The sequence below is a fragment of the Acanthopagrus latus genome, chromosome 9 (genome assembly GCF_904848185.1).
Source record: "Acanthopagrus latus isolate v.2019 chromosome 9, fAcaLat1.1, whole genome shotgun sequence".
Taxonomy (NCBI): Eukaryota; Metazoa; Chordata; class Actinopteri; order Spariformes; family Sparidae; genus Acanthopagrus; species Acanthopagrus latus.
The window spans coordinates 28,921,660-28,947,331 of NC_051047.1; the positions used below are offsets into that span (position 1 = coordinate 28,921,660).

At 42.8% G+C, this 25,672-nt stretch overlaps 3 protein-coding genes across 4 annotated transcripts; 1 reads left to right on the forward strand and 2 right to left on the reverse strand.

Annotated features, from left to right (window-relative positions):
• Positions 1-645: 645 nt before the first annotated feature.
• On the reverse strand, positions 646-5,183 carry fgf9 (fibroblast growth factor 9). 2 transcript variants are annotated; one of them, XM_037109067.1, is made up of 4 exons: positions 3,565-5,183; positions 2,576-2,704; positions 2,235-2,338; positions 646-2,146 (listed from the first exon to the last, which is right to left on the reverse strand). In XM_037109067.1, exons 1-4 carry the CDS (start codon positions 3,716-3,718, stop codon positions 1,961-1,963), a joined length of 573 nt encoding a protein of 190 aa, XP_036964962.1. In that variant the 5' UTR covers positions 3,719-5,183; the 3' UTR covers positions 646-1,960. The 2 variants fall into 2 exon arrangements, with proteins under 2 accessions (XP_036964962.1, XP_036964961.1); XM_037109066.1 differs by having other exon boundaries at positions 2,576-2,707.
• Positions 5,184-5,611: 428 nt separating this feature from the next.
• ccdc93 (coiled-coil domain containing 93) lies at positions 5,612-15,446 on the reverse strand. The gene is made up of 23 exons (XM_037109065.1): positions 15,265-15,446; positions 14,623-14,736; positions 14,423-14,517; positions 13,712-13,823; positions 13,200-13,298; positions 12,357-12,413; positions 12,084-12,184; positions 11,236-11,272; positions 11,037-11,135; positions 10,724-10,774; positions 10,467-10,553; positions 10,089-10,205; positions 9,645-9,707; positions 9,257-9,330; positions 8,756-8,837; positions 8,565-8,639; positions 8,394-8,465; positions 7,610-7,718; positions 7,436-7,518; positions 7,308-7,345; positions 7,129-7,213; positions 6,858-6,971; positions 5,612-6,254 (listed from the first exon to the last, which is right to left on the reverse strand). Exons 1-23 carry the CDS (start codon positions 15,349-15,351, stop codon positions 6,198-6,200), a joined length of 1,908 nt encoding a protein of 635 aa, XP_036964960.1. The 5' UTR covers positions 15,352-15,446; the 3' UTR covers positions 5,612-6,197.
• A 1,777-nt stretch (positions 15,447-17,223) lies between these two features.
• si:dkey-251i10.3 (uncharacterized protein LOC553498 homolog) lies at positions 17,224-20,963 on the forward strand. Its single transcript, XM_037109063.1, has one exon. The coding sequence runs from the start codon at positions 17,307-17,309 to the stop codon at positions 19,629-19,631; it is 2,325 nt and encodes a 774-aa protein (XP_036964958.1). The 5' UTR covers positions 17,224-17,306; the 3' UTR covers positions 19,632-20,963.
• Positions 20,964-25,672: the final 4,709 nt, after the last annotated feature.

Genomic DNA, 25,672 nt, shown 5'->3' on the forward strand with positions numbered 1-25,672 from the left:
TGCTGGTCAGAACCTGGACCGGCCTCACTGTCCAGCTGCTTCCTGAAAACACCCTCAAACATCATCAGTTAAATGTGTTTTAAAGGGTCAGTTCACCCCGAGACACGCAGACGGTTCTGATTTTAAGAAGTCCAAACCCATCGGGTGAAAAACACAGAGGCAGAGATTCTGTTCCTGTTGATGTTTGCAGAACTGATGAATTATTGGGGTCCAAACAGAAACAACAAACCTTCAACTCAGAGCAGATAAAACTAAACATTTCTGCATCGTAGCGTTTAAATCTGGTGAAATGATCCTTTAAGTTCAACCTCAGCAGCATCATCATCATCAGCAGGTCCGTCAAACTACCGTCAGCTTAAATACTGAAAACATTTGCAGGTTTTCAGCTGAGAATTATTTTATTTTTTAACATTTTTCAAACAGTTGATCGATTTATCTTTGTTTCCTCTTCTGGTATCTGAGTAAACGTTTTCTGATCATGCTGTTCAGCTCGGCTAACTCAAAACTAGCTGCTGGATATTTAGATAAACTAATTAATCTGACAGAATCATCAGTAAATAAAAAGTTAACATCAGATTTAATAAATATTTCTGAATCTGTAAAGTTTGTAAAGATCCACTCACAACACACCGCTCCGACACAAGGTGGTTATAAAAAATCGATGTTTTATTTAAAAGTATAACGTATTCAACAACGACAATAAATAAAACTAGACAGACAAAATAAATAAGGTTAATAAAGTTTCACATTAACAACCACAGGAAGCTTCTTCTCAGCGTGAATTTCACAGTTTCACTGAATCTCGACGTCCATCAACGTTTCTGACACAGAAGATTCTGTTTTATAATTCACATCACTGAGTCCAACATTTCCTCTCAGTTTAGCTGTGTTGGTCTCTACCTGTATGTTTAGCTGCTAACTTTTCCTGTCTGTTGTTTGGTTCTGGTTCTGGTCGGGGAGTGAACACTGGGCTCAGAGACGATTAAGATGCCGATGGAAGTCGAAACTTCTGTCAGAAAAACACCCAAAGATCAGGCTTCAGCATGTCAGAAGGCTCCGGAGGGCTGATTCAAACTGCAGGATTGTTTTTACATTTTAGTGTTAAAGTGACAAACAGAATCAGAAACTTTCAGAACCGGTCCAGTTGATCGCCTCAGCCAGCAGCTGTGATACGACTGTGATCGCTGTAATTTAATCTTTCGGTTCACCTGCGTTTGTACAGTTGTTCTGACTGTCCGGCTCAGACTGTGACTGAAGGATCTCCCACTTTTCTTTAACGTAAACCAACCAGAAACAATCATTACCAGATCAGAACCACCAGACTCCACTGACAAAAAGGTTGTTTTAACTCACAGAACATGGGAGTGATGCCTCAGTCAGTGACACCATGAAGTGTTGATCCAGTGACTCTGGACTCTGGTGGTTCTGAACAGAGCGACTTCACAGCTGATTCTGGTGCCAAGACGGTTTTTCTCAACACGGATCCATAACGTAGTTCAGAGTAACGAGTTCAGCCTGTCGCTGGTCGTTTCACTACTGGAGATAAAACTTTTTGTACCTTTTATTCAGTCAGACACCAAAATATGTACAAATATTCAAAAATATAAATAAAATTAAATTAAATACACATTTGACAGAATAAATCTAATAATCCTGAGAGTTGCAGTTTATATTTGATGCTCTTCCAGCTGCAGCATCCCGAGCAGCCGCCTGCTGACTGACCTCAGACCGTGTCAGGCGTGTCCAGGTGTGTCCAGGTGTGTCCAGGCGTGTCCAGGTGTGTCCAGGTGTGTCCAGGCGTGTCCAGGCGTGTCCAGGTGTGTCCAGGCGTGTCCAGGTGACTGACAGGAAGTGAAGCTCCTGATGATCACCAGCACCGACTGTCTCTCCTCTGATGTGGTTCTGGTTCTTTTTCCTCAGTGTGAAGCTTTTTATCAGCTCTGAATAATCCGCCGTCTGATCACGTCATCGTCTGCCGCGGCAGGAAGTGGGTGCAGGACTGGTGGCGTCCCACGGCGTTGCCCTTCCTCAGCTCTCCTCTGTGGGACAGAGCCAGGTAGAGGCCCGGGTGGGCCAGGGAGGAGTAGGTGGTGTAGTGGTTCTCCTCCAGGTTCTCCTTCAGCAGGCAGTCGTCAGAAAAATGAGCCTGAAAAACAAATGAAATCATTGATCAGTTATTTGAGCTGACCCTGTGCATGTAGCTGACTGAGTGGAGGACATGTTGAGCTGCTCACCGCTCCGTACGTCCGTCCCTGTGCGCTCATGCAGAGGTACAGGCCGCTCTTCACGCCTCTGATTCCCACAACGCCATGTTTCATAGCGAACACCTTCAGCCAGCCTGGAGGAGACGGAGGAAGGTTTGGATTCAGATATCTCAAACACTTCAACATACAACTGGCTCTAAAATACAAAAAATGAATATACAGAACATATATAACACCTTTATCAGCACTTTTAAGGTGCATTTTAAGCTTTTTTGTGAATACATTGTGTTTTTATACATTTACAGACATATAAATACTCCAAAATGATTATTTCTCCTCACATGAAGTCATGTTATTGTGTCTGGACTCACAGTTCTCGGTGGGTTTGTGGACGCCTCCCACGGAGCCGTTGGACAGAATCTGGAGATGGTAGCCAATCCCGACGCGGCAGTAGAGCAGCTGCTGTTTGACTCCTTCTCTGATTGGATGAGAACTTGAACCTGCTGCAGAAAGACATGTTAGCGAACCACACCAGAGGACGATTCCTCTCATGGACTGAGCTGCAGAGACCACTGAAAGTTTTGTTTTTGCACCTGGCAGGCTCAGATTTAAAGGCACCAGACTCCACTGACAAAAATGGTCATTTTACCTCACAGAACGTGGGAGTGACGCCTCAGTCGGTCGTTTTGTTTGTGTTCTTGTGTGACCTCCTGAGTCAGTGGCTCTCCAGGATGAATCCCAAAGTGACATCATGAGTTACACAACAACACAAACAGAATAACTGATTGAGGCGTCACTCCCACGTTCTGTGAGGTAAAATTAACATTTTTGTCAATGAAGTCTGGTGGCTTTGAACAGAGAGCTAAAATCTTTCTAGTTCAACAAAAAGAACCGTACTCTTTTGGAAAATAGTGTATATCTGTACAGATAATGTTGGATTATGTTACAGCCTGTTTAATCATGAGATCAACTGCAAAACATTTTGTATATTCAGACACCATGAGATGTAAACAGGGCCCAGGTTTAAAAATATTGGAATGACCCTTTAAGAGCTGAGGCGCTGTGTAAAGTTATCCTTCATCGTCATTCCAGTCTGTAAGTTTTGTTAGGACAGAAGGACATAAATAAATAAATATTACTACATTAATGACTTTATTAGTAGTATTTGTCCAGTGAATCCTGATGGAAGCACCTGTGGGAGCCGTTTATTCATCATGTGTGTTTTTCTGTAAAAAGATCTAACGTATCTGAGTTTCACGATGTGAAACAAAGAAAACAACAGAGCTGAATGTCTCTAAATAAACCAGGAGAACTTCTATCAAATGAAGGACAAACTAAATCTTCACATCAGTTTTCTGACCTTTTCCTTTGAGCAGCTCCTTCATGTGCAGCTTCCAGAGGCCTCGCAGACGAGTCCCGTGGTCGTCAGGTGAGTTCACGGCTTCCTGTTTATTGGCTCCCAGCACTCGGTCACACACACTGAGGACCAGCAGCAGCAGCAGGGACACACTCATCGTGACACACTTCAGACAGGTGAGGACGTCCTGAACACTGTCATGTCCTCTGCTGAACGTCTCCTCCTCTTCTGTGAGCTTCACTCTTCGTCTCCGCTCGACACACTTCCTGCTTTTATCTCCTCCTCGACTGACTGACACAGTGAGATACTCCGCTGAACTCCATCTTTATCATATCAGTGATCCTCACACTGCCTGAACACACGTGTTCCTCTCTGAGGAAACAAACCTCCTCATGTTCTCACCAACACGACTTCTCTGCAGTGTCAATCTGCTCTGAACGCTCCAGTTTATACTTTAATTACAGGAGGCAGAGAAGACTGGAGCAGAACGGTTTCACAGTTTTCAGCCTGCGTACTTCAACATGTTTTCATGAGGTCCAATCAGACCTCTGACGGGCGAGAGACATGCAAACTGTCTGTTCACTATCACAATCAGCAGATTAGAGAGCAGCTCAGCTGATAGAGGGAAACACAAACCAGCCCAGAGATCTCATGGACGGTGACGTCATCTTGTTTTGGTTATTCATGCACAACATGGCCAAATGTATGTGGACACCCGAGCATGTTCATCAACCTTCATCTCAGCTCGTCTGGTTTCAGTCTGTCCACCAGATGTGGAACCAGCTGCAGGGATTTGAACACCGCAGTATCAGAGAGGCTGAACAGGTGTTAGTGATACACTGCACACATGTGACAGGTGTGTAACACCTTCAGTACCTCCAGAGGGAGCTGCACTGAAGTCTGAACAAGTTTGAAAGTGACAAAGTAAAAACTGTAGATTGTTTATTGGTTTGGATTTAACGTGCAACATTTCTGCTTTAAAAAGACTCGCAGAGCAAAACTTCAGCACTCCTGCGGGCCGACCGGCGCCGAGGAGGAGACCAGGGGTTGGAACGGCCCGGTCTACACGCACATCAATATTTTAGAAACTCATCAGTGTGTGAAACTGAGATTTTTCCGATGACCAGCTTCCTGTTTGCAGCACATTAGTGCCCAGAGAGCTCAGCAGCCATGGGACTTGTTTCAGGTGTGTCAGGACGGATGGAGATTATTTCTGAATCGGTGCTAAAACGCTCGGTGGGTACACTGGGTCTGTTTTTATGGCTGTAGACAGTATGTTCAGATCCATGGGGTGATGAAACAATAAATAACATTTTCTCCATGTTTTGATGAATTAAAAGTCCTTTAGATCAGGTTGTGAATGACTCATGAACACTGAAGAGTCTGTACGAGCTGAAGGGAAGATTCAGACTCAGAGTCTGAGATGAACTCATTTTAAAGACACAAATTGTAAAATTTTAGACATTTACCAACAGATACCACTACAAAACTTCCCTGGCTGATTAATCACATTAAAACAGTTATTTTTTGTATAAAGTTTTCTGATATTTTATGTTTACATGTGCAAATTAAACTTTCTATCAAATATGAACTAGTTTGTGTGAATGTCCAGAGCAGAAATCTGAACAAATAAAAACCTTGATGTGGATTCTGGATGTTTACTCTGAAATAAAAACATGTTACGATGCAAACTTGAAGTTTTTAACTGTAGTTTGAAAGACGTGTTTAGTTATTGACCATCTGCTTCAACATCCTGTGAAAACACCCTGAAACATTCCTTCTGATTAAACTTTATTAAATTCTCTGGCGGTTACAAACCCTCCAGGATTTCCAGGCCTGGTGGAAACCGTCTGGCAGCAGAAGTTTATTTTAGCCGCTTGTCTAACAGCAGATCTTTTGTGTTTCGGTGACAAACAGGATGTTTCCTTCACAGATCCAACATGTGACACTGACACTGTGCTGACTTGTGATAGCTGCCGTCTTCAATCAGCACACAGTGTTTGGCAGCACACGTCTATCTGACGTGAGTCACGGCTCAGACATCCACACGTTCAGACAAACATGGTTTTACTGGTTGAACACTGCTGCTACATGAGCGTCACTGCAGGTTAGTGTCAGACATGAGGTGAGTTCAGACTGCAGAGGCACAGAGCAACACAACTTCATTCACAAGGAGACTTTACACTTCACACCAGCGTGTGATGATGAAGGTTCATAAAGTCCTGCAGCAGCAACACGTTCAGGCACTTTTCTCTGTCAGATTCTCTTCTGGTGCAGCTTTAAGGGAATAAATGTTTTTACAGTTCAGATTCCTGTTTGTGCAAAATTTCTCAAATATTATTAAACACATTGTCAGAATTTATAGGTTGATTTTTACATTTTGAAACAGTTTTTCTTTTCTAGAGGAATTTAATATTCAAAGTCATTTTTGTATTTTGGCACATGAAGACTGTGAAACTCTTCTCACAGGATTCAGATCAGAGGTCACAACATTTATCAGCCATGAAGAATATTAATGAACCGGCACATGAAATGTTATAAAACCTGCGTACATATAAAGTTAATGTGATAGTTTGAGCTCGTACAGATTAAATATCTTTCATTTACATCAACAGACAGTTTACCACCAGGCCGAGCTAAGACGCTCCTTTAGCTCTCAGCTTGGACAGCAGCATCTCGTTCTTCCGACACTCCTGGAGACACAAACATGACATCATCAGTTACATCATCAGTTACATCATCACTTACATCATCATCAGTCACACATATCATCAATAAAGTGATTCTTTACTTTCAATCTTTTCTATAATCGGCCATGATCAACTAAACTAGTACAGATATTTTTTACCAACAGACAAAAAAACTTAAAAAACTAGTTACAACGACAAACAAATCCTCCGATAGTCGGATTTTATTTCTCAGCACTTCTTAAACTTTACTGTAAATATGACAGAATTAGCCAAGAGGCTAGTTTTCAACTGAAGTCAAGAAATAATCGATATTATAGTAAAAACTGTGTACATAGCACAGAAATGACTAAGATATGCGTCTCCATCACTGCTGTCCTCAAAGAACTGACAACTTATGCTGACTGTAAAATTTCCTGGCTGCATGTTGTGTCGTAACCATGTTTGAATATTTTATCCGTCTCATTTAATTAACAAACATATAAAATCTGTATCAGCTGACTGATTCGTTCCTCTTTTATTACAGCAGTGAGTCGGAGACGTCCTCTGCTCGTCTCCTCTCAGCTGCACACTAACGTGTCTTTAACTGGAGAACAAACTGCTTCTCACCTCTTTAAAGTCTTTGACGGTTTTGAAGTAAAGCCTCTGTTTGTCGAGCAGCTCCAGATACTCGTCGTTCAGCTGATCTCTCCTCATCTTGTTCTCCTGCTTCTTCTTCTCCATCTGCACACGCGCACACACACGCACACACGCACACACACACACACACACGTCAGAACTGTGGGTGGTTCTGGTTTATTACACCGACTTGTGAGAGTTTCCTCTTCACAGAAAAAGAAGACCGAGGTTGGAAGAAGCTGAACTCTCCCGTCAGTGTTACCTTGATGCGACTCTGTTTGATTCCCTCCACGATTTGCTCCATCTGACGGAGGAACTGATCTTTGGCTGCTGAAGACGACATCGCCCTGAACGATGACAGAGCAGCAGATTATTCACTGAGCTGACAGCCGGCAGGACGACACACACACACGACACACTGCAGAGTGTGTTTGTACTCACTGTTGGAAGTTGTCGTGAATGGAGTTCAGCAGATTCACCTGCAGACAGAACAGCAAACGTTGTCTCATTAATGTTACAACATGTATTTGTTAGCCGGTGCTGCTAACAGCTGCCTGCTGTTCACTCACCTCCTTCTCCAGATAAACCTTCTTGTCGTCTAACGTGTTGTACAGAGTGAAGAACTGCTTCGTCTCTTTGTGCGTGGCAGAAACTACAGAAAGATTCAGAGCAGAGATTTAACATGTTTGTCCAGACACGTACAGTCGTTTCTTCATGGTTGGAGGACGTGAAGTCTTTTCCACCTTGGCTGTAGAGCTCGATGAACCTCTTCTGGTACTGGGTCAGCTCGGCCCGGCTCGGCACCTCGTCGATCTTCCTCTGCAGGATGGCGATCTCACGGTTCCTCCGAGCCTGAACAAGACGAAGGAAGGAAAGTTTTAAATACATAAAACTCTGATTTTTCTCATTCTTTCAACTCAATCATGAATTTGAGCTGCACATCTCTACTGCCATTACATTCACATTCAGTATTGTGTGAAACATTCAGCATGAAAACATTCAGGAAATGTTAAAAAAAACATTTAAAAAAAAGCATTTTAACCGACTACAAGCTGAAGCTGATCAGCTGTTTATAAACATTTTACTTTGCTCTCACATGAAGATGATAAGAAGCATTCAATAGGAAACTGTTTAAATACTATTAAAGAACATTTAAAAACCGAGTCGAACACTAAGATAACGTCCTCATGCTGGTTTCAGTGGACAGTTTTATTGTCCTTCCTCATGTCTGATGGACTTTAACTCTCAAAAGTTTGATGCAAACTGAATTTTATTCATTTCAAATAAAAACTGTTGGTTTTATGATGCAGAGAACTAAGAAAACAAAGACGTTAATCTTCAGGGCTGATACTGAGGATACGCAGGGAGTTCCACCCTGAATAAAGTGTATTTGTTGTGTTATAGTCAGAACCGTCTCTCTGCCTGGTTCTTATCCTCGCAGTGTTATCAGCTGCTGTGACCTACAGAACCGTCCACACGGATCTCTGCAGCAGCTTCTTATCTGCGTTTGTTGTATGAAGCTGTTACCATGAGCAGGCGGATCTTCTGCAGTTTCTCTCTGTCTGTGTTGTACTGTTTGTCGATCAGCTGGTTCCTCTCCTGAGGAAACACAAAGTATCAAAGGAGATCAGAAGATTTGAGTTTTCTCACGAGCCTTCAGAGAGCTGAGATATAACGTGTGTGATGTTGTAGACGAACCTTCTCCTCGTCTGTATCCTGTCCCGACTCCGTCTTCAGCTCCTCGATGTTCTGCTGCAGACGCACCATCTCCTCCTGAACACACACACACACACAATCACACCTCAGCATTTAATCATATTAATCACATTACAAACAAAAAGTAGTTAATGAGACTGTGTGTGTGTGTGTGTGTGTGTGTGTGTTCTCACTCTGCAGTGTGTGCGGAACTCCTGCTCCTGCTGCTTCAGGCTCTCGTTCATGGTCACCAGAGCTCTCAGCTTCTCCAGCAGACTGATCAACAGGACAACACTTTAGTAGATGCACTGTCTGATCATCAATCAATCACAGATCAATACAGCTGAAGACTGAATCATTGAGAGCGCAGAGCTCTTCACACACACGTTCTGACTTCAGACATTAGGCTGCAGTTTCTGTCACGAGCCTCCAGAGGTCAGTAAAGTCTGAGCTGAACTGCTGCAGAGCAGAAACACTGAACCATCATTTAACATGTTTTAATTGTTTGTAAGTGTATCAAACACACAGTCTTTACTTAACGTTCCTGTCAGCCTCCTGTCTGAAGCAGTAGAACCTTGTTGGCTGAGAAGTCAGTGATCCGACTGAACTTTAACACACGTGATGACAGCAGGCAGCTGCTGGGGCTGACGGAGGAAACATCCTCCCAGAGTCAGAGATCGTTGGTGTCCACTCACCTGCTGTCCGCCTGCTCCTCCATCTCGTCTAAAGACTTCAGCTCTCTGTCCAGCTTCTCCGACTGCTCCGTCGCCTGTGGAGACACAAAATGTTTCCTGATGTACAAATGAATGACTCGCTGTGATGTCATCGATGTTACTTCGTAACATTGCCTGAAACTTTCGACTGAGCTGTTTGTCAGACTGTCTGAACTTCTCTTCATGTTTGTTTAGTTTCTGGACAGCAGAATGGGTTCTAACTATAATAATGAACAACAGGCACTAAAAATGTCTGACAAGTAATTCAGCAGTTCGGTCGGTCAAAGACAACATGAACCAGTCGTTCTTCACTCTGAGTTTTAACTCCATCATGTGTCTGCTGATGTAGAAGTCTGACGCTTCGTCTCACCTCCATCAGGTTTCTCTTGGCCTCGTCAGATCCTTTCTTCACCTCTGCATGTTTGACTTGTAGCTGTCAGAACCAAACAGAAACACTTGTTAGTGAACCCTCTCAGATCGCTGCTGTAAGTCACAGTTCAGCTCTCATTAAGACACAATGACGGGGTCCATTTTGTGTCCAATCAGTGGTCTGCAGTGATTCAACAGAACAGGAAGGTTTAGAGATATATTATTATTTTTCTGGTTGCTCATGGAAACAAAAGGAGCCGTGACAAACTGAACTACTCGGTGGACAGAAGACCTCAACAGGTTATAAATGCATATCCTGCATTATAAAAAAAACCAAACATCACGTTGGTCTCTGTAAAGACACCACACACTCCTGTGCAGACTTCACACTGCGATAAAGAGTTTGACCCAGTGAGGAACACGTGTGGTTTGTCGGCCCTCTCACCTCCTCCAGCTGTTTCTTCTTCTGTTGGATCTGTTTGTTGAGTGAAGCCAGCGCTCGGCGGTGCTGCTGCAGCGGGCCGTAACGCTCCGAGCGCTCCTCTGACGACAGCTCCGACTGCTGCAGGGACACACAGCACAAAATATATATTATAACTAGGATAACAGCAGAGAAAATGAAAAGCTGAAAGCTGCTTGAACAGGCAGCTGTGTTGTGTTAATGCCTCTACAGATATCTGAAGCAGCAACCAACACACCACACTGACGATCTGCTCTGATGGTTTTATTTCATGTTTTAATTTTAAGAGTTTATCTTGGGAAGTTTACCAGAGATCATATGAATCCAACCGGCTCTACTGTGAGAGAGCTGATGGTTTCTCACCTTCTCAGCGTACTCAGAGGCGATCTGCTTGATCTCCTCAGACTGAAGTCCAACTATCTGACCCACCGCACTCGCCGTCAGCTTCCCCTGCACAAACACACAAGTTTATAGTTAATGCATCCCTACAAAAGATTAAATTATCTGACTACTCAAAACAGAGTTAAAAGAATATGAAGACATGAAGAAAAGAAGCCAACGGTCCATCTTTCATGAACCTGGAGCAGGAGACAGACTGGAAGTAAAAGAGGTGTGTTTACCTCTTCATTCACCATGGCAGCCATGCTGGTCATCAGAGTTTTGATTCTCATCTAAAAGAAAAAACACCAGAATTATGTCACAGTTTAAAACAGGAAGTTCAGGAAAGTGCAGTATGACATTGTGCTCTACAAATAAACTTCAAAGTACGCCAAACAAATCCAGGTTCATTAAATCCTCTTTTATTCTGAAAACTTTAGTAATAAAACTACCTGTTAAATGAGAGCAATTAGAAAAGTTTCAGAACTCAGAATAATCAGCACTTAAAAACTGATACGGATCATCAAAAAATGATGAAAAATTAAATAAAATCACCTCCTCCGCTGCCTGCAGGTTTTCTTCCTCTGACACCTCTGACATCCCAGGCGGTGCCGCCTGAGAGCCGCCGGCCTGAGAGCCTTTCTTCTCATCCACCTGGAGGAGGGAGGGAGGACAGAGCAGGTGAAGACGAAGAAAGGGAGGAGTAACAGGAGCAAAACTCTCAGAGCAATAGAAGAATCAGTCCAACACCCACCTTGTCTTGTTTGGACTGTTTGCTGAATCCATATCGCCTGCAGAGAGAAAGAACAAACACTCTTCTGTGAATGAACTGAAGTGAGAATTTCTCCCATAAGGAGTTTTTAAACCCACCATGCCACATTACAACATCACACAACAAACAGCAGTAAACCAGCCTCAGGATTCCACTGTCTGAACAAATAAACCAAACAGGCATCACAGCAGCAGTTTGCATCCATCATGTCTCAAACATGTGAGAGCTGCAGAACAGACACAGAAGTGTGAGGAGGGAACAAGCTGCACACGCTCAGACAGTCACAGTACTTACAGGAGGAAATCTGACACTCTAGTACACAAGTGGAGATGGATGGATGGAAAAACAACATGTCAGACAGATGAGACATGAGATGTGTGGGTTATAGAGTACAGCAGCACATGACTGGGGTTCAGGTCAAAGGTCAGCAAGGGAGGAGGGCTAAACATCTGTCGTTCTTGTATTTCATGACATCCTTTAAAAAATCCTCAGTTTGAATAAAGTGATTCTTTGGATTTCTTGATTTTTCCTTGATTTTTACTGTTACTGTGGTGATATAAATTTAATTTATGTCAGTTTTGTGCAAGTGTCAGTGAAACAGTGAGCAGGATGACTGATGGGTTAAAGAACGTGTGATGAGAGGAGCAGCTCGTGTTACAGATTCATCTTTGAGAAAACACAAACAGACGCTGTGGAAACTTTGTCTAAAAACTCACTGAACATCACAAATGTCTGATTAAAACACACACATCGTTCAAAGACTGTGTCTACATTCATGATAAATGGAAATCAATAACCAACATGGACGTCTTGAAGAGGGGAAGTCTTACCTGCCGTACTCCAGCAGAGTGGAGTGAACTCTGGACTCCTCGTCCAGCAGCTCTCCTGCGTCTCTCTGCCTCCTGTACTTCCTCTGAGGTTTGTACACTTCCTGCCAAACAACAACAAGTTTGACAGTTTATATTCAGTAGAAAGAAAAAAGTCACAGATCAGCTGGACAGATCAGTTTTTTTTCTTCCACATTTCAGTCTAAACAGCTGTGTTAATCATTTGTGTGTGTGGTAACTTTGCTGAATATGATGTCTGATGGAACAGTGACTCACCAACACATCCAGCACCGCCCTCACAGCTTTGTCTTTCCTCTGGAGAAACTCTTCGTCCTGGACCACAAAGATTCAGACACGTCAACACTCACAGCTCTGATCACGTGACAAGCTGGTGAATAACAACCACACACCTGTAAAACACACCTGAACGTCTGCTGGAGCTCATATTTATCTAAAGACTCTGAACTTTAGAATGATGAAAACATAAATAATGATGGTGAAATCAATTCATGACTGTAAGTAAGTCACATATTTACACACATCGCATTTAAAATCGTCTTAGTGTTTTAGTATCTTATAAAAGTCAGAGTTCTGAATAAGATCATATTTTGACACAGGAAATTCTTGACAATTTTTATTTTGTCACTCCTATTTTGTTTCTATTTTGTTCTTAACTCTGTTCAGAAGAGTTTAAACACATTAGGATTTATATAAAGTTGAAACAACTCAAGGGTAAAAACCAGAAAGAAAAAGTGTGCAAGTGAAGAATAAATATAAAACAAGATAAAAACAAGACAAAAATAAAAACTGGAGTCACAATAAAGACTTTGGACACCTTCGACTTTCTCTAGATTACAGTTCAGACTGACTTTTTCAAGCCTGTGTTGTTGTTAACATACAATTTATCAGATAAAACTGAAAACGACTCACACTTTCAGGAACCTTGCAGCCTATATTTGATGCCACCTCGGCTCCAAACTCAGACACTACAAACCTCTGAATGTTCCAACATTCCTGAGGTTTCAAAGACACTTATGTAATTTCTAAGATTACAGTTTAGCTGTGCTTCTCTCCATCAGCCACTAGGACTCAGCTGAGTTTCTGGTACTGAACCGTTACCTCTGGGAGTTTGTGGGTCTTGTTGAACTGAGAGATGGAGTACGCTCTCACATAGTCGCCCATCTCCTCTCTCGTCTCTATGGCTCTCTTCACCAGCCACTGACAGGAGACACAACAACACAGATCATCACGTACAGGAAACACGACTCGGTACACTGAGCCAGCCTCCAGCTCAGCCTGTCGTCTGGAATTTGTCAACTGAACACGTTAATGAGCTGATAATGAAGTCCTGCATCCAGTTAAGGTGGAAATCACAGATCCCGATCTCATCAGGTGAAATAAATGTCATTAAAATGTTTCAGACAGTCGGACGTCTTTGTCTGATGGAGAAAAAACTTGGAAGACAAACACTAGAGACACTAGACACTAGAGGAAGACACTAGAGACAGAAATAATACTCTGACTTTATGATCGTCAGTTCTTTTAAATGCCGTGAACAAACAGCCACATTTGATGCTAAATTTTAACACAGGATGAGTCTCTGCGTCTCAGATCAGGATGAATCCTCTCACCTGTATCACAGGGAAAATGTGGATGAAATCCAGGCCCTGGATCTGATGCGGCTCCAGACGATGAGGACATTTCATCTTCGGGAGCACAGACACGATTTTCTCAGTCAGAGCTCTGAGGAGAGACAGAAACACTCATCACAGATCAAATCGAGCTTTACTTTACTGTGATGGCAGCTGCTAGATTACATCAGCACAAAAACAGCAAAAATGAAGTCCAAAACTTAAACTCCAAAACTATCTTAAACTGACACAAAATTATAGGCCTGATATTCGAATTATATTATTGACAATTGCTCTGTATCTGTGATGAACAGAGGCAATAATTTGATGTCCAATTCCTTTCACTGTCTTAACAAGTGCAGCTTCTACACCCTCTGATACTGCAGGTGGATGCTGGGAAGAAGAAGAAGAAGAAGAAGAAGAAGAAGAAGAAGAAGAAGAAGAAGAAGAAGAGCAGCTGGTTGTCGTGCTCACTGCTGCTCTGCCCTTGTGTAGAGCCACCCAGTGTGGACTAGAGAGACAAACATGTTGTCGCTGATGTGAAGATTTATATTTACTGTTTCAGTGGAACACGACAACACAACTGCCATTTGCAACATGTGTTAAGAGAGAAGAGAAAATATCTATGAGTTTTAACACAAATCTTATCAGCGCTGTGAAATATTAAATCAGTCTCTCTTACTCAGGAGCCAGCTGAAAATACAGACTTACATTTTCTGACCAATGGTTGAGTTTTCTTGGAAGAGCAGGTCGACATCGATGTCAAAGTTACATGTGGTGATGCACCAGGTCATACCACCGACCACCTGAGGAAAGTTGAGATAAATTAGCTTTTTCTTTTACTGCGTGAAGCTTCCTGAACCTGAAGAATGATCTGAGCAGTACTGCCTCGTCTCTGGATCCTGTGTTACCTTATCAAAAGGCGACAGTCCCTTGATTCTTGCTCTGAAGTATCCAGCAGCCAGCAGCAGCTCCAGGATCTCTGCCAGCTTAACGCTCTGCTCTTCATCCTCTCGTGTCTCCACCTGGGAATCAAACACACCATCATCATCATCATCATCATCATGGCCTATGTTGTGTTTTGGTGCTAGTCTATGCTGGGTTTTCCAGCAGGGAAGACAGCTGCAGAAAGGCCGCTTCATAACTCAGAGAGCTGATGTCAAGCTGGGAATTTAGCACCAGCCAAATGCTAATAAAATATTAAAGTAAAAGGCAGATTTTACATTAAATATTCATCTGTCAGTGGCTGATAGATGCTAGCGTTATTTCCCTCCCTAAGGTGGCTAATGTGTGAGGGGGGACTAACAGACTAACATCTGTGAAAACGTCGATATTCCTCCACAATTAAGTTCTTCAAACAGTTCTTGAACTTCCTACTGAGCCGTTAAAACGGTTACATGACAGAAACGTTTAATTTCAGCCGTTATAAGCTAGTTTTGCTCAGCAGTTAGCTAGTTAGCACCCCAGCGGTCCGCCGACATTCGTCGCTTTGTGCGGTTTTTGCAGATAACTTCAGTCTGCGGCGCTAAAAGGAAGATAATGAAGCTCTTTACCTGGATGAGGTTGCCGTCTTGGTCATACTGAGCTCCTATTTTAGAGCCAGTTCTCACTCTGTGGAAAACAGACGAAGCCGCCGCCATGTTGGCCGGAAGTGTTGATGACGGATCACATGACGGAGACACGTGACGCGCTGATATTTCGTGTCATTCACGCCTAATTTTGACCGCAGAAACACACAAAAACAGCAATTATGGCTTTTTAATCACCTTCTCTGGTATTTGAATCTATAATATGTGTTTTAAAGTGTTGTGAGGAGCACAAACACGTCGACGACACAACATGTAAGCACACTTTTCAGCAGCAGGGGGCGCAGTGAGGTCACTGAACAGCTGCTGGACCAGAAGAAGAAATACATCGTTTTATTATTATAATATCATTGTTTATATATATTATGTTATATGTTTGTTGCTATTGTTGTATAATTGTTGATTTTATTATCAAATCATAATTTTATGTTTTCACTTAATTTTATATTTAAGTATTTTTATTTTGCTTTGAATTTATTTCAGTGTTTTTTTTTAAATTATATATTCTGTTGTCTTTGTGTTAATGTTCTATGTCTGTTACTTAGTGTTTAGTTGGTGTTCATTATAGAAGAAATAAAGATGTTTTTAACATACATAATTTAAGAATTACCATTATTTCATTATAATTATCATTTTATTTACAAATTATTTATTTGTTATTATTATAATTATAATTTATGTTTTTCCATTCTCTGTTCATGTCTTTATATTTCGCTTTTATTTTATTTCCAATGTTTTTCTCCTTCCTACGTTACATATTCTTTTGTCTCTGTGTTAATGTTCTATGTCTGTTCATTATAGAAGAATTAATGATAGAAATCATCAATCTATTACAAAATCAAGTGAAAGAAATACATGTTTGCCCAGATATCATCCTTCCAACACATTTCATACAAATTAAAAGTCAGCATCTTATTTTTACATTTTAAAAACATGTATATATTTTAGAAACAGATTTGTTTGACACATTTTTTACTGTAGATTTTTTAATTTATCTTAATATTTCTTACATTATGCGGTAATTGTCTATTGTTATAAACCAAAATACAAAGGAGAATATCTATTATGAGACAACATGTATAGTATGTAGCATATATAGTCTTAGTATATAGTCTTCATTGTTGGTATTTTATTTTTCTCTTATCGTATTTTTGTCTTGTTTGTATATATCATTGCTTATCACAGAGGAAATAGGTAGAAGGTAGAAATCATAAATCTTATTAAAAATTAATGTTAACGAAATACACACAGGGACACAAATAATCCATCTGACTCATTATTATACCAATTAAATGTCAATACATAAAAAACATGTTTATATTTTTTTAAATGATATATTTTACACATTTTACACAGTACCATAACTCTATGTGTTACATTAACGCTCACCTTGAACATCCTGTTCATTTGCACATTTTCATTTGCACATCATTCTTGTAATTGTTCACTGCCAGCTGGTCTGCTCCTTTTATCCTTTTACCCAAAAAACAGATTGTGTATATATATTTATATTGTATAGTCATATTTTCTACTTTTTAAAATAGTTTATATTGTTAATTTGTTATATTTTCACTTATTAGTTATTTGATGCATGCACCAATATCACCACAACAAATTCCTCGTATGTGTAACATCGTACTTGGCAATAAAGCTTTTTCTGATTCTGATTCTGATATATTTTTCTATTGCATCGTATGTATTGTTATTAAATCAATACCGACAAATCAATAAATAACCATCAAGTCTATTTCAAAGTCAGTTATTGTTATTGAGTGATATTATATACTTTATATTATATATATTTGAATCTGTAGTTTTTTAGCAGAAGAAGAAGCAGAAGCAGAAGAAGAAGAAGAAGAAGAAGAAGAAGAAGAAGAAGAAGAAGAAGAAGAAGAAGAAGAAGAGTTTTACGACAGTGCCGCTGACGGTCTATTTTACGACAGCGGCTCGGTTTACGTCACACGTGTGTACAGTCGCCTCCTCTCCGCCGCGGTGGTGTTTACTCCAACATGGTCAGAGCGTCTAAGAAGAAAGCGAGTAAAAAGAGCGGTAAGAAGCGCTCGGAGCTGACGGAGGAGAGGGTGGAGGAGAGGGTGGAGGAGAAGGTGGAGGTGATGTACGATGATGAAGACTTAAACGAAGACGATGAAAACATCACGAGCGAGGAGGAGGAGGAGGATGAACGGAAACACCAGAAGCTGCTGGAGGCGATCAGCTCTCTGGGAGCTAAGAGGAAGAAGACCCTGGGGGAGAGGTCCGAGGCGGCCGTGGAGATGTCCGAGTTCACCGTCACCGCGGAGGGTGAGCGGGACCGGGTGGACCTGTCGGACCTGATCGGCTCCATGGAGAAAACCCCCGGCGTGACCTCCAGGACCAAGAAGCAGCTGAAGAACCTGCAGAAAGACAACAGAACCATCGAGAGCCCTCTGAGCCGGCAGGAGACCGACCGGATCCAGAGAGATGTGGCTTTCCAGAAGGCGGCCGTGGAGGTGACTAAGTGGAGGGGCGTCATCAGGCAGAACCAGAGAGCCGAGCAGCTGGTCTTCCCTCTGAACCGGGAGCCCTCCGGACCCAAACCCATTGAGAAGGTGGTGACCAGCTGGAAGGCTCGCACTCCGCTGGAGGAGGAGATCTTCTCCCTGCTGCACGCCAACAAGCAGCCCATCCACGACCCCATCCTGACCCCAGCGGAGGAGGCGTCTATGAAGGCGATGAGCCTGGAGGAGGCGAAGATCCGCCGGGCCGAGCTCCAAAAAGCCCGAGCTCTGCAGTCCTACTACGAGGCCAAGGCCCGCAGAGCGAGGAAGATCAAGAGCAAAGCCTACCACAAAGTCCAGAACAAGGCCAAACGTAAGGAGTTCCTGAAGCAGTTCGATGAGATGGTGAAGACGGACCCGACCGCCGCCCTGGAGGAGCTGAACAAGATCGAGATGGCCCGGATGCAGGAGAGGATGTCGCTGAAGCACCAGAACAGCGGCAAGTGGGCCAAGTCCAAGGTCATCATGGGCAAATACGACTTGGTCGCTCGAAAGGCCATGCAGCAGCAGCTGGAGGTCAACAAAGACCTGACCCAGAAGATTGTGACCTCGCTGAACGCAGAGGAGGAGGAGGAGGAGGAGGAGGAAGGAGGCGACGCAGAGGTGCTGCCTGACTTTGTGAACGATGCGGAGCAGGGAGTGGACCCTTCAAACCCCTGGATGAGAGGGAAGCTCTCTGAAGACCCCACAGAGAAGGACATGGTCCTGGATCTGACAGCCGAGGAGGAGCCGAGGGCAGCCGAGGAAGAGGAGGAGGAGGAAGAGGAGGTGAAGGAACCAGAGGAGGAAGTGCTGCTCAGAGAGTTTGATAAGAGGAGGAAGCAGCGTCAGGCTCAGGAGACTGAAGCTCAGATCACTGTGGAGGATGAGGATGATGATGATGAAGAGGAGGAGAATAAAGCTGCAGACGGAGAGGAAGAGGAGCTGTCAGAGTTCACGAGTCTCTTCAGAGAGAAAGCCGAGGCAGCAGCAGACGTCACGGACACGTCGGCTCAGCTGGAGGAAGGTCTGACGAGGATCAGGACTCTGGAGGACGTGGAGCTCCTCAGTGTTCCTCAGGAGGAAGCAGCCGCTGATGAAGCTCCTCTTCCTCCTCCACCTGCAGCAAACCCCCCACCTGACGCTCAGAAACAGGTAGCTGCAAAAACTAAGAAGAGGAATAGAAACATCGAGCTGAAAGAAGTCCTCACCAAGAAGACCAAAGTCATCCAGGTCCCTCTGGCTCCGACCGTCGAGGACGCCGAGGACGCTGAGGAGCAGCTGGACCAGCGGGGGCTCATCAAGGAGGCCTTCGCCGGAGACGACGTCGTCGCCGACTTCCTGAAGGACAAGAGGAAGCAGGAAGACGCTGGGAAGCCGAAGGTGGTGGACCTGACGCTGCCTGGGTGGGGTGAGTGGGGAGGGACGGGCCTGAAGCCCTCCCGCAGCAAACGCAAGAGGTTCAGGATGAAGGTGGAGCCACCTCCATCCAGGAAGGACCGGCACCTGCCCAGCGTCATCATCTCAGAGAACAGGAACAGCTCCGTCAAACTCCACCAGGTCAACTCGCTGCCCTTCCCCTTCCAGAACCACTCACAGTTCGAGAGCACCATCCGCTCTCCTCTGGGCCGCACCTGGAACACCGAGAGGACCGTCAAAAAGAACATCAAGCCCAAGGTGGTGACGCAGATGGGCGCCATCATCGAGCCGATGGCGCGGGAGGAGCTGCTGAAGGACAAGAAGCCGGCGGCCGGGAGAGGAGGGCGAGGAGTGGACTCACAGAGGACACACATCAGAGACAGACGAGCAGAAAAATGACTTCAGCAGGTTCTGTTTTCTGGTTCTGTGTGATGAGCAGTTCTCTTTAATCCATGTGAGAATAATTCAGCGTGTAGAGAGATCAAGTTTTGTGTTTCTGGAGATTTTCATGTCCAATATTTGATATTAAAATCTGTCAAATCATATATCAAAAGTCAACTGAAATATTTTGAGTAAACTCGACTGTTGGATAAAGTCGGTGGTCTGCTTTGTATTTTACTGGAGAAACTGGGACTGTTCTGTGGCTGGATTCTATTCAGAGGAAGGAAGGATTAGTATTGATTAGAATCTAAATATTTCCCAGCGTGACGTCTTTAAATGTCTCCTTCAGTCCAACAGTCACAAACACTCTTCAGTTTGTGTGTGAAACAACAAAGAAAAGCAGCAAATTGTCTTATTTAACCGTCTGCAGCCACACAGAGACACGGCTGGACGATTTGCATGATGGCTGACAAACAGCTTTACTTTAACTGATGGATCGATCGAGCTGCTGAGATGTTTTATTACAACTCAGATAACTGAAGTCTGGAGGAGGCAGCGAGGAGAAATGTGGCTTATTACCTTTAAACTACTGAAATCTTACAACATGAAATCTGTCGGTGAAATGTTCACTGAGTTCATGAGAATATTTCAACATCTACAGAATAAATCATGTGTTGAACTCGTCACATATTTAAAGTTTTGACGATGACGTGACAGAATAAAGTTTCACTAGAATCTGCTGCTGCAGGTGGAAGTTGCAGTTTGGTCGTATTGAGCTCAGAGAAACGTGTCAGCTGACGGTGCAGCGGTACGATGGTAGTTTGGGGAAAGAGACTTAATTTATTAGTAATGTGAGAATAAAATACAGAACTACAACAGGCTGATGATGACAAGTGTTAAATAATTAAACAAGACAAAAATAAAATACAATAAATGTAGTCGACTTTAATTATTATTATGCATTAATTTATTCTCAACATTATGGATGGAAAAAAAATCAGAGTATTTTATTTTACTAAAACAGATGGAGTGAACATGTGAGTGTAAACTCGATCATACTGAGTCGTTTGTCTCTTAAAGATAAAGTATTTCATCATCAGGCTGAAGTTGAGAACAAAAACCAAATCAATCATTTAATTTCTTACAGTTATTGTTACATTAAGATGTGTTGTCAGACAAACTTCCTGCTGCACGGAGACATTATTCACTCCTGTTAAATCCTTTTCTCCTCAGATTCAGTGATTATTTCTGCTATTTTTAATTTCCCCTTTTTGCAGTGTGTCAATGAAAACCAACGATTAGCTGCAGCACTGCAAACATGTATCTGAATATGAGAGATTAATTCTTGTTTGAGACAGCGAAGTGATATAATCAAAATATAAGATTATTTCAGTGGAGCTCTGACATTATTTCTGTCTCTATGACTCAAATTCTGAGATTAAATCAAAACTCAAACGTTTTGTTCCAGGGCTCTAATCTTTTTCTTTATGTAATAATAAGAGTTGGGTTGGATTTGAATCTGATTGTAAATTAATCAAACTTGACTCTTGATGTCCAGTTTTTTACAGAGTGTGAGTTCTACAGCCTGCAGGACGGCACCATGTCAGCGAGGCGTGTGTGGATCAGGTGAGGAGTTACCTGCAGCCTGACAGAGTCAGAGTCACTGTGAGGGTGCAGCGTCGTCCAGCAGCAGCGTTTTACAAGTCTGCGCTCCACTTCCTCCCTCTCTCCTCCGCTGTTGATTTTCAATACATCTGTAAGGCCGTGCAGCAGCGTCTAAAAGAAAAGCCATTTCAGTTGGGTTAAACCTTCACACATGGGTGAGAGTGCATGCTTTGGCACCTGACGTCTCTGTATTTCACGTGATAGACACTCTATTAAAGCGGGGGATCCTGTAATGGACTATGCATCAGTTCAGGTAATGGTTGTCAGGCTGAGTGCCCGAGAGGCAGCAGAGAATTCCATTAGAAAACCTTATAGTTACTAAATCAGTCATTCTGCAGCGTCCTCTCTATTGAACCTCCTCTTTGGGGCAATTACTACAGCTTCATACAGCTCTGAGCAGAGAGGAGAGCCGGGCCTTGGACTCAGTGCTGCCCGCTGGACTGAAACCAGATCAGACACTCATCCTCACTCAGATATATGAAGGCTGCTGCTGCCCTAAATCACACGGCTGCAGCTGCAGCCTCCATGATGGAACATGTTGTTCTCCATAATGTCCGTCTGAGAGACACGCTTAAATATTTGTCCTGGGACGAGAGAGCTCTCACCTCATTGGTCGACTGCAAACCAACGAAGATGAGTATTATTTTCTGTTCAGTCACGTAGAGTCACTCCAAACTGTTTAAAGGGACATTTCACCCAGTAAACTCAGTCCTCCTCCTCCTCCTCCTCCTCCTCCTCCTCTTCATCACCTTTAACCCTTTTGTTCTGATCTGAGATCAGATTTACATCCTGTTTGTTTTGCTAAAATAAACGTGTTAGCATGAAGTGGTGTAGCACAGAGGTGTAGCAAAAATAACAATAATATACATGTAACTGGATTATGTTATTAGATACAAAAAAGGTGACTATATTCTGTCAAAGCTACAGAAGATAACATGTAATTAGATTAGAAATACATTCAGTGAAAGGGGGGAATACAGACAGAATTACACATTTTACATAAAGATTCAAAACAACACTCATTATTAAGATTAAATAAAGTCATCTTATTGATATTTCTGTCCTGTCGTCCTTATTTGTTCTTGTTTGGTATTTAGGTAATCCAAGACTAACAGAAAATAATGACATTATTTTAATATCATGAGATTTGTTTTACATTTTTATGTTTTATGTTTATTTCTCGGGGAATAAAACATTTGATCTTGATGGAAATATTAATAATCAGGCTTATTTAGAAGACTGTGGGGCCTTGGCGGAGGTATGCGCTCTACAGAGTGCTACTTTAGCTCCCAGAGAAGGCTGCAGTGCTGTTGCTGCTGTGAGTCTGCAGAGATGTGTTGTGCAGTGATGAGATGATGACTGAGGTGACACCACCGTGTGATCTGTTCCTGTACAGATGTGCACAGCTGCAGTTGTGTCCTCCTCAGTTTCTTCTCTACAGTCGGACTGTGAGCATGAAACCATCAGATAAAGACTCTCTCCTGGAATCCGAGGCCCAACTCCATTCCACCCTGACAGGTGTAAGATTAACTTAGTTAGGTGCAGCGCCGCTCATGCGCACCAAATTAAATTAATGGAACAAATTTCCCTCCTAATTAAGATGAAAATACGTGTCAGTTGTAACCTTGCTGAGCACTAATTATGTACAAATGATTTATCATCTGTTTCGTCCTGAATAGCAATGGGCTCACCTCTCCGATAGCCCTGGCTGGCTGTTAAGAGATGGGCCCTGATTAACTGTGACAGGTTGTGCTGCGGAGAAGCTGCACGTCCCCCGCCAGCCAATCAGAGGCCGCCTGAGCTCAGACTCTCCTCCCTTCCATTAACCTACATCGAGTGTGCAGCTGAGCATCACTTTGCCTCGGCTCTCCTTCTTGTTTCTCTCCTCGGAATGAAAATAAAGTACATTGAGAGAGGAGAGGTGGGGGAGAGAGTGTGACTGATGCAGCTGATGGAGCAGAGTGCTGCAGCCTGATTCCCTCTGGAGGAGCCGAGGGTACCGAGACCGTCTGATCCGAACCGAGCAGGAGGACGAAACGTCTTTAAAATGAACTGAATCACACAGAATACAGTCAAACTCATACATCTACATTTTATGGATAAAAGAGAGCTGATGTCAACATCAGTCCTGAGTGACTCCAGAGATCAGATCTCACTTCTCCGCTCTATATTCAAATAAACACATATATCTCAAACAGAGAGGAGATTTTATCTGTCTTCATATATAACATCTGCCGAATTTACAAGAATTCCCAAATCATCAGGAATTTGTGTTAGACAGCATTTCACAACATTTATAAAGTTTCTTCTTTCTCAACAGTTCTTAAAATTGAGCAGCTTCCTAAGGGAGTCTGGGGACTTTCGCCAAGAAGTATCACATATTGGTTTCTGTTTACTGTAGTTGTAAAATATGACATGTTTAGCTTCAATAAAATGTTATGTTCTTTCATATATTTAGTGTAAATAGTGAAATCAGTCCAAAGTGTGTTTAAACAGCTGCTAGATGACGAGCTTCGGCTCCAACAAACTGACACTTCCAAGGAAAACTGATACAAGGAAAAAAACAAACAAACTTTAATGTCTTCATTTAATGTTGAATTTACAAGAAGGCTCAAATAATTAAGAGATAGTCAGATACAGCTTTCACAGAGTCTGTAAAGTTCCTCCTGTCTCAACAACACTTAAAATTTATTGATTTTTTAAGGGAGTCTGGGGTCTTTTTCCACAGGCTTTAAAGAAGACGCTTGCATTAGTTAGTATATTATATTTGATGTGTTTGGCGTTAATGACATGTTGTCTTCTTTCATAAATTTGGTGTTAATGGTGAAATCAGTGTAAAGAGTGGCTAAATGCTGGCAGATGAGACCTCATAGAATTTAGACACAGAAACAAACTGATGCTTTTAACAAGGAAACAAACAACTTAATGTTCTGATTTAATGCTGAACTTGTAAGAAGACACCAATGTTTCAGAATCTGTCATAGACCATTTCTGCAAAATGTGCTGAGCTTCTCTTCAATCAACAACTCTTAAATCACACAATTTATAAAGGGAGTCTGGTGTTGTTGTGGTTACCATGTTTTCAAAAGCCTTTGCTCCTTTCTTCTTCTTCTTCTTCTTCTTCTTCTTCTTCTTCTTCTTCTTCTTCTTCTACTACTTCTTCTACTTCTTCTTCTTCTGCTCAGACCCCCTGTTGAATGTGTTCTGACTCGTCCTCACACCTGTACCGGTCCACCTGTGATTGGTCCTGACAGCAGGTCTGAACAAAGTGCTGTGAACACCAGCAGGCTGCAGCAGCCTCAGGCCAGCAGGTGGTGCAATAGGTTAAGTCTGCCAGAAGCCTCTGTATGAATTCCTAAAATATCAAAATAAACAGGGCTTCATTATACAATTACAGCCTAACTGGGATATTCCATCTTATTTCCTGCTGCCTTGCGACCACAGATATATTTCAGCGGGCAGCGGCTGTGATTAGCATTAGAATCAGAGTCCCCGGTGAAGCTGAGGGACACACCGGCCAATCTGTAATCATTGTTCCGCAGGCCTGCTCGCAGGGGAAGCAGCCCGCTTTGTCATTATCATTCAATATGCCACACACATGCTGGCAGAGCTGCCGGGCTGCTGCCACACACATTTGCATTTCCTCCTCACAGTCCCGAGAATTTCTCAGAGACAATGATGCACCACAAATGACTTCCTCTCTGTTTCCTCTCGTCCTACGTCTCATTTGTGTGTTTGTGCTCCTCACAGTGTCACCGTGTACAGGTGTCAGCTGCAGCCATTAGGGATCATTTGACTTTCTATTGTGGGCTTATTTAACCGACGCTGCCACAATTTGCTCGCTGGATGTTTCATTGTTGTGGTAAATGTCAGTGTGGCTGCTCAGGGGGGAGGAACCTGTGTTAGTCTGTCCAAACGTGGTTACCTCTCCCCCCTCCTCACCCTCTGCAGGAGAGCATCACTGCTGCAGCTGATGCAGATTCAGGGCATGTCGAGGGATGTCAGACACTCTTCTGTGGGTGGAGGCTGCTGTAACCTGCACCAGTCAAAGCAAATCCTCTGCTCCGACACAAACGTGTGAAGGAATTAGAAATAATAAGTCTTTATTTGGATTTTGACATATTTCCCCAGACGGAGGAACACTTTATTTATTCATGTCCTCAGTACAACGGCGTCATTATCAGCAGCAGCAGCAGCGAGTGAGAAGAAGAGAAATGATGTAAAATATTTGAAACAAAGGAAGAAGAGAAATGATATTGATAGATCAGAATCACAAACACTGTTGAGGCCTGTCATTTTATGAAACACATGAAAATAGTAATCCAGACAAAAGAAGAAAGAATGACTGAATTAACACCTGAAGTGTAAAATAACATGAAACACATGGAACTGTG

Excerpts from the sequence above, each read along its gene's own strand:
- si:dkey-251i10.3 (XM_037109063.1), top strand. The coding sequence starts at position 17,307 with ATGGTCAGAGCGTCTAAGAAGAAAGCGAGTAAAAAGAGCGGTAAGAAG.
- ccdc93 (XM_037109065.1), bottom strand. The coding sequence starts at position 15,351 with ATGGCGGCGGCTTCGTCTGTTTTCCACAGAGTGAGAACTGGCTCTAAA. Across the intron at positions 14,518-14,622 it reads GACTGTCGCCTTTTGATAAG|GTGGTCGGTGGTATGACCTG; the intron begins GTAACACAGGAT and ends AACTTTCCTCAG. Across the intron at positions 7,346-7,435 it reads AGGTTTATCTGGAGAAGGAG|GTGAATCTGCTGAACTCCAT; the intron begins GTGAGTGAACAG and ends TTCTGTCTGCAG.
- fgf9 (XM_037109066.1), bottom strand. The coding sequence starts at position 3,718 with ATGAGTGTGTCCCTGCTGCTGCTGCTGGTCCTCAGTGTGTGTGACCGA. Across the intron at positions 2,708-3,564 it reads GGAGCTGCTCAAAGGAAAAG|CAGGTTCAAGTTCTCATCCA; the intron begins GTCAGAAAACTG and ends GTCTTTCTGCAG. Across the intron at positions 2,339-2,575 it reads CCACAAACCCACCGAGAACT|GCTGGCTGAAGGTGTTCGCT; the intron begins GTGAGTCCAGAC and ends CGTCTCCTCCAG.